This window comes from Alexandromys fortis, unplaced genomic scaffold (genome assembly GCF_014885135.2).
Source record: "Alexandromys fortis isolate MF-2015 unplaced genomic scaffold, M_Fortis_MF-2015_v1.1 scaffold_22, whole genome shotgun sequence".
NCBI classification, from domain to species: Eukaryota; Metazoa; Chordata; class Mammalia; order Rodentia; family Cricetidae; genus Alexandromys; species Alexandromys fortis.
In genome coordinates, this window is record NW_026067900.1 from 6,548,294 (window position 1) to 6,563,106 (window position 14,813).

The following is a 14,813-nucleotide window of genomic DNA, read 5'->3' on the forward strand; positions in this document are numbered from 1 at the left end:
CCCACCCCAGCCCTCTGTAAGCATGCACATGGCTACTTGGCTGGCATTTTAGGTACACTCTGAATCACTGAACTCTGTGCCTTTCCCAGTCTCCTGAAATAAGTCTCCACCCATTAAATACCTGTTGCTCCACCTCCTGGCAGCCACCAGTCTGCTCTCTGTGAGTCTGACTACTGTCATTACATTAGATACAGGGGACCATTCGATACAGCATTTGGCCTCATTATGCGATATTTCACTTAGTATATGTTAAGTGACATTTCCCTGGGAAACATGAGCAAACTCTGTTCACTCCAGATAGGGGGCCAAGAACAGACAAAGTTAGGCAAACCAATTAAATTATTTGGATTACTCTCAGAAGCAGGAGGGGAGTCTCCTGGCAGCAGGGATGACTCAAAGGCAGCTGGGTAACAGAAGGCCACCCTAGCATGAGTGAAGATCCACAAAGGCTATGCTGCTGGAGCTCCCTGCATGACTTCAGGTAGCCCAGTTGATCGGTGTTCTTGTCCCCACAGTTGTTGCTGCTTTATCTAGCCCAGGAGAGGGCTTTGTGGATCTTGCAAGCTTTGATAACTTCCTGGGCCTTTCTTTGTTTTTCATTTCATTTAATGTGTATAGGTGCCTGCGTGTGTGTGTGTGTGTGTGTGTGTGTGTGTGTGTGTGTGTGTGTGTGTGTGACTATGCACCACATGCATGCAGTACCCTCACAGGCCAGAAGAGGGCGTCAGATCCCTAGAACTGGAGTTACAGGTGGTTGTGAGCTATCATGTGGGTTCTACTCTTCATTGCTGAGCCATCTCCGCAGCCCCACTTCCTGAGTCTTATGAGCCCTGCCCTCCTTCCAGAGGGAATATTTTAATTCACTTGAGAGGAAATTGTTGTGCAACAGCCTGTCTTCAGAGTCCAGCCGTGTTAATACCAAGCCATGTCTTTTGAACATAAATATGGATACATTTTACCTATTCATTTGCCTGTCCTCTGGGGTTATGTCCATCTTTTGACAAAAGTGGAGATTTTTAAGACCATTATTAGATCCATTATTAGAGAAAATTTTCATAATCACTTGCCTAGGTAAATTATTTTTCTATGAAATAGCAAGAGGATCACAAATGTGGTTTGTCTTCACAGGGATAATTACACCCTCCAGATAAATCCAAACTCGGGCTTGTGTAACGAAGATCACCTCTCGTACTTCAAGTTCATCGGTCGTGTGGCTGGGATGGCAGTTTACCATGGCAAGCTGCTGGATGGTTAGCATCGAGTAGCAAACTTTTCTGATGTGGGTTTTGTTGGTTTTTAATTGATATCCATCTTACATATATTTTGTTTCTTACAAGGCTTTTTCATCCGCCCCTTTTACAAGATGATGCTTCAGAAACTGATAACGCTGCATGACATGGAGTCCGTGGTAGGTCTTGTGCACGCGCGCGTACTACAAGATGTACGGCTTAATAGGCTTGGCGGACTGGGGCTTGGGGGTGGTGGCTGTTCCAGTGCTGGGGTTAGGCCCATGCTGAGTTAGTGCTGTTCCACTAAGCTACTCACACAGCCCAGATACGTTGTTTTTAAAACAGAAATTAATAAATTTTAATGTTTCAAGATGCAAACGGGGACTGAGGAGATGGCCCAATGGATAAGGGGCTTTGTTTACATCTTCTTTGCACACAGAAAGTTGACCATGGCTGTGTGTGTATCTGTAACCTCAGCACTGTGGGAGGCAGAGGTTGGAGGATTTCTGAAATTTGCTGCCCACAAATGAGCTCAGTTCTAAGATTGGCCAGAGTCTCTGTCATTGGGATACAGTGGAGAATGGCAGAGCAGGACACTGGACACGTGTGCTCAGTGGATGCCTGCTCCACGCACACACATATGTACGCCGTCATTTACACACAGAAATGTACAAATGAACATTTCCCAGCGTGCAGTCTAGTGGGAAGACCTTTGTAGTGAGTGCTTGTGTATCGATTGCACCTTTTCTGCGATGGCCTTTTCCTAGCTCAGACCTGTGCCTGCCACACACTGACTTTATCCCTGTGCCTGTGCCCATCGGTACATCTTAGATTTCTCACGCACTGCAAATATTAGTTACACCTTCTGCTGAGTTATTTCATATTTATCTCTCACATCTACATGTTTTTAGTTTCTGTGTGTGTTTAGGCACCCACATATAAAGAGTCAGTCCTGTGCTTCCATCATGCGGATTCTAGGGCTTGAACTCTGCTCATCAGGCTTACCTAATGAGAACCATCTCCGTAGCCGGCTTGCTGCTAAATTTTTTTTAATTTATGTATATTTATTTTTATTACATTTATTTATTTGGAGGAGGGGAACATTGCTTGTACCATGAGATACCTGTGTAGGTCAAAGGAGAGTTTGCTCGTTCTGTTCTGGGCCCAGCAATTGAAGTCAAGTCCTGCTTGGGGACAGTCATCTGTACCCACTGGGGCGTCTTGCCAGATTTCCACTAGTTCTTTGCACCGTACAATAGTTGTTTATCTTTTACTTCAGATTTTGAGTTATAATTATTTGTGATGAATGTCAAAAGTTTAAAGCTGGCACTCCAAAGACAGGGTGTTGTGGTGGGCTCCTTTAAAAAACAGAAGCCGAGGGGGCTGGAGAGATGGCTCAGTGGTTAAGAGTGTTGCCTGCTCCTCCAAAGGTCCTGAGTTCAATTCCCAGCAACCACATGGTGGCTCACAACCATCTATAATGAGATCTGGTGCCCTCTTCTAGCATACAAACATACATGGAAGGAATGTTGTATACATAATAAATAAATAAATCTTCTAAAAAAAAAACAGAAGCTGTTGGTGGCCCCGTGCATTGTGGGTACACATGGGCTCCAATGTCAGTGCATTAGCACTATGTCCATTGTTGCTCCTTCTTGATATATATATTTTTAAAAAAACAGTATGGTTTTTTAAATATGTATTTATTTTTACTTTATGCATATGAGTGTTTTACCTGCATGTGTGTATGTGTGCTATGTGCATGCCTGGTGACCTCAATGGCAAGAAAAAGATATTGGGTCCCCTGAAACTGGAGTAACAGATGGTTGTGAGCTGCAGTGTAGATACTGGAGATCAAACCTCAGGCCTCTGCAAGTGTAGCCAGAGCTCTTAGCCACTGAACCACCTCTCCAGGTCCCAGCTGATTCTTTGTTGTGTTTTTTGTTGTTTGAGACGGTGCCTCATGGAGCATAGGCTGGCCTCAAACTCCATATGTACCCAGCCAGGGGTGACTTCTGAGGCTCCCGCCTCTGTCTTCTGGATGCTGGGATCACGGTGTGTGCCACCACGCCGGGTTTGTGCTTTCCTAGGGATCAAACTCAGGATCAACTTTGCACATGCTAGGAAGTACTCCACCCCCTGAGCCCCAACTCCAGCATGATTCAATTCAAAACTTTTCTTTAGCGTGAGCCAGCAGTGAACTAGACATTTCAAATGCAGTCTCACAGCCCTAGGAGGGAGGTGTCTGGAAATCCAGGAAAATTAGATTTCTTTGGAAGATGTTTTACTTAGCCTATGATTAGACAATAAAATCTCTACTACAACCACTGCTTGCACACAGAGAAGTGGGCACCATGCTAGCAGCTGGCGTTGTTTTTCCTTGTGCAGCTTAGCTCCATCCGTCCCTTGAAATGTGCTTAGATGTGAGTGGAAACGATGTGCAAGTAGCACTTTATCCTTTCCCCAACTCGCTAGATCCTTGGTGCCGTGTGTGCATGTCTGCGTGCTCACTGGCTCGCATGCGTGTGTGTGCGCGTGTGTGTGCGTGTGTGTGTGTGTGTGTGCGCGTGTGTGTGCGCGTGTGTGCGTTTGCATATGGTGTGCACTTCTTGAGGGCAGAGGCCAATGTCAGTGTCTCTTTCCATTTTTCTCCACCTTATTTGTTTAGAGAGGGGCACTCATTCACTGAACCTGGAACTCACTGATTGGCCAGGCCAGCTGACCGTTGAGCTCTTGGGACACCCCCCTGTCTCTGCCTCCCTTAGGCTGGCATCTCAGGTCTATGCCCTGTGCCCGGCTTTTCATATGGGTGCCAGGGGCCCAAACTCAGGTCCTCGAGCCTGTGAAGCAAGCACTGCCATGTTCAAGTAACTCTGTATACAGATTTTTTTTTTCAAAGTGCAACTTTTACATGTAGCTCTGTGGTAGAGCACTTGCCTAGGATGTACAAGGTCCTGAGTTCAATTCCCAGCACTGCAAAATGAGTTAATTAAAACATCATTTCCCTTCTAGGACAGTGAATATTACAGTTCACTGCGATGGATTCTTGAAAATGACCCGACGGAGCTGGACCTCAGGTTCATCATAGATGAGGAGCTTTTTGGACAGGTCTGTGGACTCTCAGCTAACACATCATCAAAGCCGGCGCTGTCCCCTAAGTGTAGGCGCCATAGCGCACAGAGACTTCTGCGCTCTGCTTTCTGTTTACTCTGGAAGCAACGGCTGCTCAGCCGGCATCTGCGCTTGCTTTGACGTTTGACTCATTCAGTGTTTATTTTAGTAGGACTAATATTTAAGTTTTCCTAGTTTTTCCCTTTTGAATAGATTTAAATTAAAGCGCCAGACTTCTGGTATTTTCCTCACTAAAACAACATATCCTCTTTAATTTAGACACATCAGCATGAGCTGAAGACTGGTGGGACAGAGATCGTTGTCACCAATAAGAACAAGAAGGAGTACATTTAGTGAGTGCTTCATTTACTTCCTACAAACAGTCTGTGCGTCTTCGTTTTTGTTTTCTTTGTTTGTTTTGAGATTTTCCTTAATTTGTTCCTTGTTCCCCGTGGCCAGAATCTCAGTTTTCTTAGAAAAAGTATACCTCAGCCCTCCCTGTTTCTCTTCAGCTTTTGCCATAGTCCCAGCTAGTCTGTCGGTTCCTAACTGAAATAAACATGTCTTAAAATCGTTTCTTGGTTTGTGTGTGGAGAGAAAATGTTTTATTTGTTCTCTTTTAGCCTTGTAATACAATGGCGATTTGTGAACCGAATCCAGAAGCAAATGGCTGCTTTTAAAGAGGTACGCGTGGTCTTCCACTTGCTGCCCATAACTTTCAAGCCCTGGGCCTCCTTGTGTCTGAGACAGATAAGATGTGGTGGGCTGTGTAAAGCCATTCTCAGTATGTTTATACAGTTATGTGTTAGTTTAATTTTATGTTTTTAAAATAATGTGCACGTGCATGCCCGTGGAGACCAGTAAAGGGTCCCTTGGAGCTAGAGTTACCGGCAGCTGTGAGATGCCCGACATGATGCTAGGAGCCAGACTCAAGGCCCTCTGCGAGAAGAGTGTTTACTCTAGCCACCGAGCCATCGTTCCAGCCCCCTTAAGCATATATTTAAATTAACAAAATATTGCTGGGGTAGATAAATGGGCTTTGTGTGTCTCAGTCTTCCTTCTCAGTACTGTGAAGAAGGAATGATGAGGGCTTGAGAAGTAATGGAATGTTTTAATGCAAACACTTTGAGAAATAAAGACAGAGAGCAGACTAGGGCCGTCCATTTTCTCACATTGGGACCACGGTGAACCGCTCGTGAGTGTGAAGTAGCATCTGTAGACCCGAGGGTGCGCCCATGCTTCAAGGTGCTCAGGCGCACGAGCCAAGCCTGCTAACCTGCTCGACACCTTCCTTTCCTTCCAGGGATTTTTTGAGCTGATACCACAGGATCTCATCAAGATATTCGATGAAAATGAATTAGAGGTAAGAAGTATTTGTGTGTGGCAAGAACTCCAGGCCCTGAGTTCAGTCCTCAGCACCACAGGGTGGGGGTGGGGATGAGAAAGAGGGCAGAGGAGTGGAAAGGGAAGGGGAGGCGAGGATACAACTCAGTTGGTGGAGTGGTAGTTTATGGAGAGGAGGTGGGGAGGAAGGAGAGTGCTGCTGAGCATGCCTGAGGCCCTGGGTCCGCCCTCAGCACAGCCTAAGCCAGTGTGGTGACGCACACCTATTAGCCAGCTCTTGAGAGGTGGAATCAAGATCAATACTTCATTATTTTCCTCGGCTACGTTATAAGTTCGAAGCTAACCTGGGACTATGGGCGACCCTGTCTTTAAAAGGAGAACTGAAGGGCCAACAAGCCGCTCAGTGGGGAAAGCATTTACTGCTGAGCCTGACAGCCTGAGTGACCCTGAGGGAGACGACTCCCACACATGCCACACCCACACAACCAGCTAAATAAACAGGTGGAATAAAAAGATTAGCAAAGAGAAATATTTTATGTTAAAATAGAGTTTTGGCTGGGCGTAGTGGTGCACACCTTTAATCCTAGCACTTGGGGGGAGGCAGGCAGATCTCTGTGAGTTTGAGGCCAGTCTGATCTATTTAAGGAGTTCCAGAACAGCCAGAGCTACATAATGTGTGATACCCTGTCTCAGAAGAAAAAAAACAAAAACAAACAAAAAAAAAAAAAAAACAGAGCTTTGTACCCGGCTTTTCCTGCTTAAAGTTCTAATTGTACATCTTGTCTGCAGCTTCTCATGTGTGGTCTGGGAGATGTGGATGTGAGCGACTGGAAGGAACACACAAAGTACAAAAATGGCTACAGTGTCAACCACCAGGTCATCCAGTGGTTCTGGAAGGTAATCTGAAACCTGCTTTTCGGTAGATTCAATTATACCTCTAGAATAACTTTCGGAGTGCATGGCACAGGGGTAACCCAGAAAAGCACACCAGCGATGTGTGATGTGCCTTTGAGTTTGGTTCCACCCTCCCAGATACTCAGAGATAGGTAGGGAAAGCATTCGGTAAAGGAGCCGAAGTAGGAACATTAGCTTTCCACCACCATAACAATTGTGATATTGTAAGAGCTTGTAAGAGCTTGTAGTAACCCTCAACGTGGCTCCTTAAATTCTCTTACATGTCCTTGGCCACCCCTTCTCTTCAGACCCCTCTATCTTGGTCCTCTCTTTCCCTCTCCTCCTCCTCTGATGGCCCAGTTCAGTCTGCTGGCCTTGTTTAGTCTGCTCCTTTCCCTCCCTGCTCCCGACTCTTCCAGATGTCTCTTGTCTCTGCCTGTGCTCTTCCTCATGTCTCCAATAAAATCCCTCAACCACCAAAAAAACAAAACTCGTACACATATGCCATTCCGTAATACCAGTAAATATGATTGTTAAAGGTGTGTGTGTGTGTGCATCACATGTATGTGGTGCCTACAGAAATCAGAAGAAGGCATCAGATTCCCTTGAACTTCAGTTACAGACAGTTGTGAGCCAACATGTGGGTGCTGGGAACTGATTCCAGGTTGTGTACAAAAGCAGTAAGCCTTTTTAACTACTGAGCCATCTCTCCGGCTCCAAGAGAAAAGTTTTGGAAACAAGTTTTTTGAGAATAAGAAGAACAAAACCAGCCGGGAGGTGGTGGCGCACGCCTTTAATCCCAGCACTCGGGAGGCAGAGGCAGGTGGATCTCTGTGAGTTCGAGACCAGCCTGGTCTACAGAGCTAGTTCCAGGACAGGCTCCAAAGCCACAGAGAAACCCTGTCTCGAAAAACCAAAAAAAAAAAAGAACAAAACCTTAGTGATGATTGATGTTCTGCATTCTAGTCGCTTTTTTCCGGGATAATTGTCTGTTATTTCTACTCTAAGAGAAGTCTTCTGTTTTTCAGGCCGTTTTAATGATGGATTCAGAAAAAAGAATCCGTTTGCTTCAGTTTGTTACTGGCACCTCCCGCGTGCCTATGAACGGATTTGCCGAACTCTATGGTAAGGATTCTGCATAGTTCTCTCAGAAATGCAGATACTGACTGTCGTTTTCGTGGGTGGTAGGGTCTTCAAGCTTCTGCCATTTTCAAGATGTTTTGCTTAATTTTAAAAAATTTTAAGTTGAGGACTTGGAAAACAACTTGGTTGGTAACGTGCATACCTGGCAAGCACTTGAGTCTGTCCCAGAACTAATGTTAAAACGTTGGTTTGGAGGCACACACTTGTGATCCCAGTCCTGGGGCAGAGGCAATGGTCCCTGGAGTTCACTGGCTGGCCAGCTCAGACTGCTTGGCAAGATGCCAGATAAGAGACCGGGACCCTGAAGGAAGAAGTGGATGTCGTAGAGCAGCCCCTGTGGCTGTCCTCCAGTGCACACATGCAAATATGCACACACGGAGAACTGAGCGAAGGAGACACTGGGAACCGGTTGAGTTACCTTCCATTCTTGTGCACTGAGCTCTCTTCTCTCTGTGGTCTCAGAAATAGTAGTGCCTCTAGGGCCGTGGTTTTCGACTCTTAACAATGGGACCTCTTATTATAGTTCCTCGTGTTTTGGTCACCCTTGCTTTACTATTTCATAACTGTAGTGTTGTTACTGTTAGGAATTGTAAATATCTGTGTTTTCTGATGGTCTTGGGTGACCCCTGTGAAAGGGGAGTTTGGTCCCCAAGAGTTTTGACCCACAGGTTGAGAACCGCTGCTCTAGGGTAAGATAGAGTGTTAGCCGACATCTAAGCAATGAATAGTGGCCTCAGAGGATAAGAAGTTAAATTATCCCTCTTGTCCAAGGATTAACTTCCTGCTATTTCAGCCACAGCCATCACTTCAAAAATAAGATATTTCAATCAAGAGCTGAGGGGACAGCAAGGAGGTGGTAGCGCCCACATTTAATCCCAGCACTCGGGAGGCAGAGGCAGGCAGAGCTCTGTGAGTTTGAGGCCAGGTCTACAGAGCAAGTTCCAGGATAGCAAGGGCTATACACAGAGAAACCCTGTCTCAAATAACAACAGCAATGAAAAAAGCAGGGATAGCAGTCTCAGGCCTTTGGTTACCCTAATTTGTTACATTGTTCTCTTTGTTCGTTTTTAGTGTGAGATGGGTATATCTGTGGAACACAGCAACTATGGGGTTCAGTAGTACCCACTATTCCAGGCATCCACAGACTTGAAGCATTTTCTCTACAGATAAAGAGGAACTCAAAGGATTTCTTTGCAACTTGTTTTAAAAAGGGGGGGGGGCAGGTTTTCCAAAGCTTTCTTAATCTTGGAATCTTATTTTTTCCTTGTGTGGTTTGATGTGAGCTGTGGGGTAGAGGCTCTCAGTGGGTTTTTCATTCTTGTGGGACATGGCAGGGCCCCAGAGAAGACCACACACAACTCCCTCTCTTTTAATTTTTCATGTTATTTTATGTGTAGTAGTGTGTTCGCTTCATATATGTCTGCGCATCACATGTTTGCCAGGTGTCCATGGAGACCAGAAGGGAGTGTCAGATCCCCCAGCGTTAGAGCTACCCAGTGTGGGTGCTGGGAACCAAATTCAGGTCCTCTGCAAAAGCAGTGTGGGCTCTTTCCAGCTGAACTCTCCCCGGCCCGGTACTGAAACGTTAAGCTGTGAATCTGGCTGTGGTGGGTGAGATCTGGAGTTAAGAAACTTACTCTGAGAATATTAAATGTTCTCTCCCTGCCCCTGGCAGCTGCGCGCACATTTGGAAGAGATTATGCGCTGTGAGGAGAATGGAAAGTCACAGATGAGGATGTGAGCCTCATTAGCTGGCGGCTGGGGTATTGAGGACTGGAGAGAGCTCAGTGGAAACTCTGAAAGAAAAAGAAAGGCAGTTTCTAAAATGTCCATAACGAGAACAATTGTAGATATGTAACAGGATCATGTGTACATAAAATGCTCGACGCCAGCGGTTCTCAACCTGTGGGCTTGATTCCTTTGGGGGTGGAATATCAGATATCCTGAATATCAGACATTTACATTATGATCATAACAGTAGCAAAATTATAGTTATGAAGGAGCAACAAAATAATTTTATGGCTGGGGGTCACTACAGTATGAGGAACTGTATTAAAGGGCTGCAGCAGTAGGAAGGTTGAGAACCACAGCTCTGTATGAGTGTGCACATGCTCAGAAAAATCACACTTGTAATCCAGTACTTGGGAATCTGAAGCACCAGGGTTGACAGACGTTTAAAGCTGGCCTCAGCTATATTATGTGTCCAAGCCCAGCCTGGACTAAGAGTGAAACCAACAGACAAAGAATCAGGGCCCCTGACGCTGCAATCAGAGCACTGGCCACCAAGCTTAGATGGCCTCGGTTCAGCCCCCAGAATCGCCAGGGGTAAAGAGAGAATTCCCACCGTTCTTCCCTGACCTCCATATGCGCGCCTTACTTAACACATGTACGCTAAGATACACCAGAAAATGATGAGTAAATCTAATTGAAAGTGTTTTAAAGCTCAAGACTGAGACTTGGCTAAGTAGTGTGAAACCTAAATTCAGTACTGGAAAACAACAAAAGAAAATAAACCACCCAGACGGGTGGTGGCACGTGCCTTTAATCCCAGCACCCAGGAGGCAGAGGCAGGAGGATATCTGTGAGTTCAAGACCAGCCTTGTCTACAAGAGTTAATTCCAGGACAAGGTCCAAAGTTACACAGAAACCCTGTCTCAAAAAAAAAAAAAAAAAAAAAAAAACACTTCAAACTTATGAGCTAGGATATGAATGATTTATATTCTTCAGATCCATTTTATTCTGTTATTTTCAAGTTTTACAGTGATGTAATCAGAAAAGGGAAAAAAAAAACTTTTCCATAGGAATCAGAAGCAGAAAGAGAGTCCTCACTTCCTCTGTGCACCTGTGAAGAAAATCCTAATTGGAGATGCATCTGGGTCAGGGTTAGCAGATGGCAGGTGTGCCATGGTGGGACAGGGGCATGGCACTCACAGGTCAGATGACAGGCAGTGAATCCAGGCACAGGGCAGGCTCTGTGTGTGCAGGCTCTGCATATAGGAAAAGTGCCTTTGCAGTGTTTAGGGTCTTGTGGGTAAATACATTAAACCACAGAAACTTGTGTTTCCCGTAGGCTCGAATGGACCACAGTCCTTCACAGTCGAACAGTGGGGCACCCCTGATAAGCTGCCAAGAGCGCATACATGGTGAGTAGCTGTTTTATCCTTGATGGGCGGGGTTCCCTTCCCTGTTGGCCTAGGAGCACCCCTGCCAGGCCTTCTTGGGATGGGTGTGGGCCAGCCTTAGAGGAGAGGAAGAGACACTCAACACAAACCCAGAAACCCATGCTGCTTGAACTCAAAATCCAGGTAGCTAAGGACAGAGACGCCCAACTGAACTGTTGGCTGTATATATTACTCCCTTTCCACGGGTGATGGCCTCTACCCCAAAACATGCTGGAACATTGCATCTTGCTAACACAGTCAAGAAACCCACTTACCTGGAGGGGTGGGGTGTGAGGATAAGACTGCACAGGGAGTCCGGTGAGCTCCCTGCCTGTTGTGGCCTCTGGTAACAATGAGGGAACATATTCCTGACAAGTAGTAACGGTACACCTCCTGCATCGCTGTCGGTTTTAACCTGATCCTCTGTCCTTTCAGCTTTAATCGCCTGGACCTGCCACCCTATGAATCATTTGAAGAACTCTGGGATAAACTTCAGATGGCGATTGAAAACACTCAGGGCTTTGATGGGGTCGATTAGATTACTAGGAACAAGCTGTGGCGTCTTAAACACCACAGCTTTTAAGCAAAAGCAAAATTGCATCTTAACATTTTCCAGAGTACTTCTAAAAGATAGTCACTGGCTCTTCCCGGGAGACCAGAGGGCGGTTTATCCATGGTTTCAGCCACCACCATCCTGAAGTGTTCATTTGTCCCGTTACTTCGTCCCGTCGTTGGGGTTCACACGACAGGGCGTTTGAGTCCCGAGTGTCTGAATGCCGACCACATCTCATCTTGCTAGGCACATCTTTCTGAAACTACTGAGATTCCAACTGTGAAATATCTGTAATGAGTATCTGGTGGGGAAAATTTGATGCTTTTTTGAGATGAAATTTGGACAAAGAAAGTCTTTACTATTGAGTAAGCCGCGACAGTCTAGCCCTACTTGTCGCTACATATTCTGTAGAACTTGCCTAGTGTACCTTCTTGCCTAGATCTTTGGAACAACTTTGGAAAATGTGTCACCTATGTTTTTAGTCACTTGAGTCACTTGCAAAAAAAAAAAAAAAAAGAAAAAAAAAGTTCCCCTTCACTCGGGTTGTATCTCGTATCTCGCGTTTGTTAGCATGCCGCGTAGTCCCGCGATTCAGAAGACGAGTGGAGTGAGCTTTTCTTTGCAATATGTAGAGTGTTAGGCCTCCCTCTCGCCTGTGCATCCTCAAGGCTTATCACAGGCTACAGTTACTTTGTGTTAGTGTGTGTAGAATTCCTTCAGACAAAACAAGCTCCACAAAGCAGTGTTTCTAAGCATGCCGTGAAGAACCAAGTTACGTGTATGACTTGCCCTTACCAGCCTCTCTTCACGCTTGCAGTCACGTAGTACATACGTGTTTACGGAGTTCATTATGTTTACAGGTTAAGCGAATTGCTGTAGTTGCATTTTTATATTTTTAGTACCACGTTAGTATAAAAGAATTTGTTTAAAATAACCAAAGAGTAGTTCAGTGCATAATTTGTATAAATTTGTTACCAGGTTTCTTATGCTTTCTAAAAAATACTGTTTACTATGAAAATTATGTTTTATTAAAAGTCAAAACTCCTTGAGGCCGATGCTACAGGTGGAATCCCACCAAAACCACACGGAAGTAAGTCTAGGAAGAGAGCCATGCGTGAACTGGCACATGCAGACAGTGCCGGCTATGTACCGCTTCCTGGGGTAAAATTGTCAGCAGTGAGATCCAGTTCTGTCTTCATCCTCGAGGAACCTAGAGCTATGTTGATGACTTAAGTAAACAGTGGAAAGGAAGGGTGAGCAGACCAAGGCAGAAGGAAAGGGAAGCGAGGTCCCACTCCGCCTGCAGAGAGCATGTGTGCCAAGACTCCTTTTATTCATCCCGACATTGGTGTGATTATACAAAAAATGCCCATTATATATATATACACACACCTATCTATGGAAAAAAACTAAGCCTGCTTTTCAATGTGCTATTATAAATTGATGTAAGCATATGTTATAAACCTTCTGAGATACATATAAATGCCCTGTGGGAGCTGTCAGAACTGTATGGGGCCATTGGCTTTAGCTTGTTGGCTCTGACAAGACAAGTGCCTGTCAGCCCGTGGAAGAGATTTCTGTGAGAGTAGCAAAAACAGTTCCATAGGCCACATCATCACTTGGGTCAGGGAAAGTAACCCCAGGCCAGAGCATCCTTCCCAAGTGTCTTTCCTGAGTCAGCCGGGCACGAGCGCCTGTGCGGTCCTGATTTTATTATTGGCCATCTGTGAACCTGCACTGCCAGGCTCCAGTCTCTCCATCTGTCAGGTATGAATCGCTGTGCCCACCCTTTTGTCTTTCGAGGCTATCATAAGTTCTGAAATGCGGAGAGATTAGGCTCTCCTGCCAACCACCAGGGTCTGAGTCAGGCACCCAAGCTGCTCTCCTCCCAGTGAGTGTGCTCACCCTAAAGTAGAGTGATTTAGAGTAGGTGAGGATGGAGAACCCTGCTGATCCCCAGTGTGCTGGCATAGATACGGATTCAGGCATGGACTGTAGCATCCGAGTTCGCTTCCTCCACAGTACAAAGTAACACTAACACGGGCTGGTGTCTTACCTGGAATGTCCCCATTGTATGGAACCAAGGGTGAAACTTCACGTGAAATAGAGTTGTGCGTGGTCATTCGGTCCCACCTCTGAGAAGTCAGCACAGCAGGGCTTAGAAAACACAAGCTGTCCTTTGGTCAGGCCGCTGTCCTTGGGGGTGGCCCGGTGGTCTGGAGAGCACCACAGCCCTCAGGTCAGTTCGCATGAAGATATCTGTGACATTCTGCTGCCGGGGGGGCTGTGGAGTGACTTTCACCACGAGGCGAAGGCTTTGTGCTTTTCTAGAAAAGCATTTTAGCCTTCGTTTTTCTCTAATTCCCCTCCCCCCAAGAAATGAAACACAAAATTGCATTACAGATGCAAACCCAATGATAATTGTTTTAGCTTTTTATTTATAACGCCCAAATTATTCCTAATATCAAGTTAAACACAATTGGTTTTGATGATAAGCTATTTGACATTGTTTTTAAATTCTTTCTTATATGGTAAATGTATATCCAGATTAATGTATCAAAATTTATTGCATAAACTATAAAATCATTTTCAAAATCTCAATTCCACAAATAAAGTTCTATTCTAATTTTAAAGTCAAAGCTGTGGCTCGTTTTTAACCTGGAAATGTCTTCAGATTGGTTTGCTTAGCGGTGGCTTCAGGTTCTCAAGACAGACTTGATGTGTGAACACCGCCTGCAGTTGCTGACCCTCTGATATACAGCCTATCTCCACTGTCCAGAGCTGCCCTCTGACCGCTAGGCAGCCAAGTGTAGGAGGCGGTTTAGTTTAGGGTTCCCCATTTGGTTTAGGGGTATACACAGCTGCCTTTAATAATGAGCTTGGCAGCCTAGTTCCTTCTGCATGTACTGTGTGTGCAAACCACTCTCCAAAGGATGCCCCCAGCTACCCAAGGACCCCCTTGGAGCCTCACCTGCACCGGGCTGCACACTGAGTTCTCCCTTCTCTGAACGAAAGGGTAAGCTGTTCCTGGTAACAGTCAGATTTAGTCCATATCCTCACGTACACCCAACATGCTCAAGTTGGGGGGTGCACATGCAGTAAGGAAGGCAAAACTGTCTTCTAGTAAACTTTGGGGAGAATGTCCTATTTACCTTCTATGTCTATATATATTGGTGTGCATATGATATGACTAAAGTCAGATGCATTATGGGATGGGATACCACAGTGAGAAAATGAATATATGACCTAATCTGTCCATCAAAGTAGGGACCCACCCAAACTACAGATTTTAGTTGCCAGCCCCTCCTTCCTTTAGATCCAATTTAAAAAAAAAGACCTCAGACTGAGGCCTGGGCCCTTAATTGTTCTGGCTCATGT

General features: G+C 45.5%; 1 protein-coding gene across 1 annotated transcript in view; it reads left to right on the forward strand.

Moving 5' to 3' along the window:
* Positions 1–14,068, forward strand: part of Nedd4 (NEDD4 E3 ubiquitin protein ligase) — a 90,177-nt gene extending 76,109 nt beyond the window's left edge. Inside the window, 10 exon segments of the mRNA XM_050125603.1 lie at positions 1,129–1,250; positions 1,338–1,408; positions 4,242–4,337; positions 4,620–4,693; positions 4,964–5,024; positions 5,644–5,703; positions 6,474–6,581; positions 7,607–7,703; positions 10,792–10,864; positions 11,318–14,068. Coding sequence (XP_049981560.1) covers positions 1,129–1,250; positions 1,338–1,408; positions 4,242–4,337; positions 4,620–4,693; positions 4,964–5,024; positions 5,644–5,703; positions 6,474–6,581; positions 7,607–7,703; positions 10,792–10,864; positions 11,318–11,420 — 865 coding nt within the window. The 3' untranslated portion in view covers positions 11,421–14,068.
* Positions 14,069–14,813: the final 745 nt, after the last annotated feature.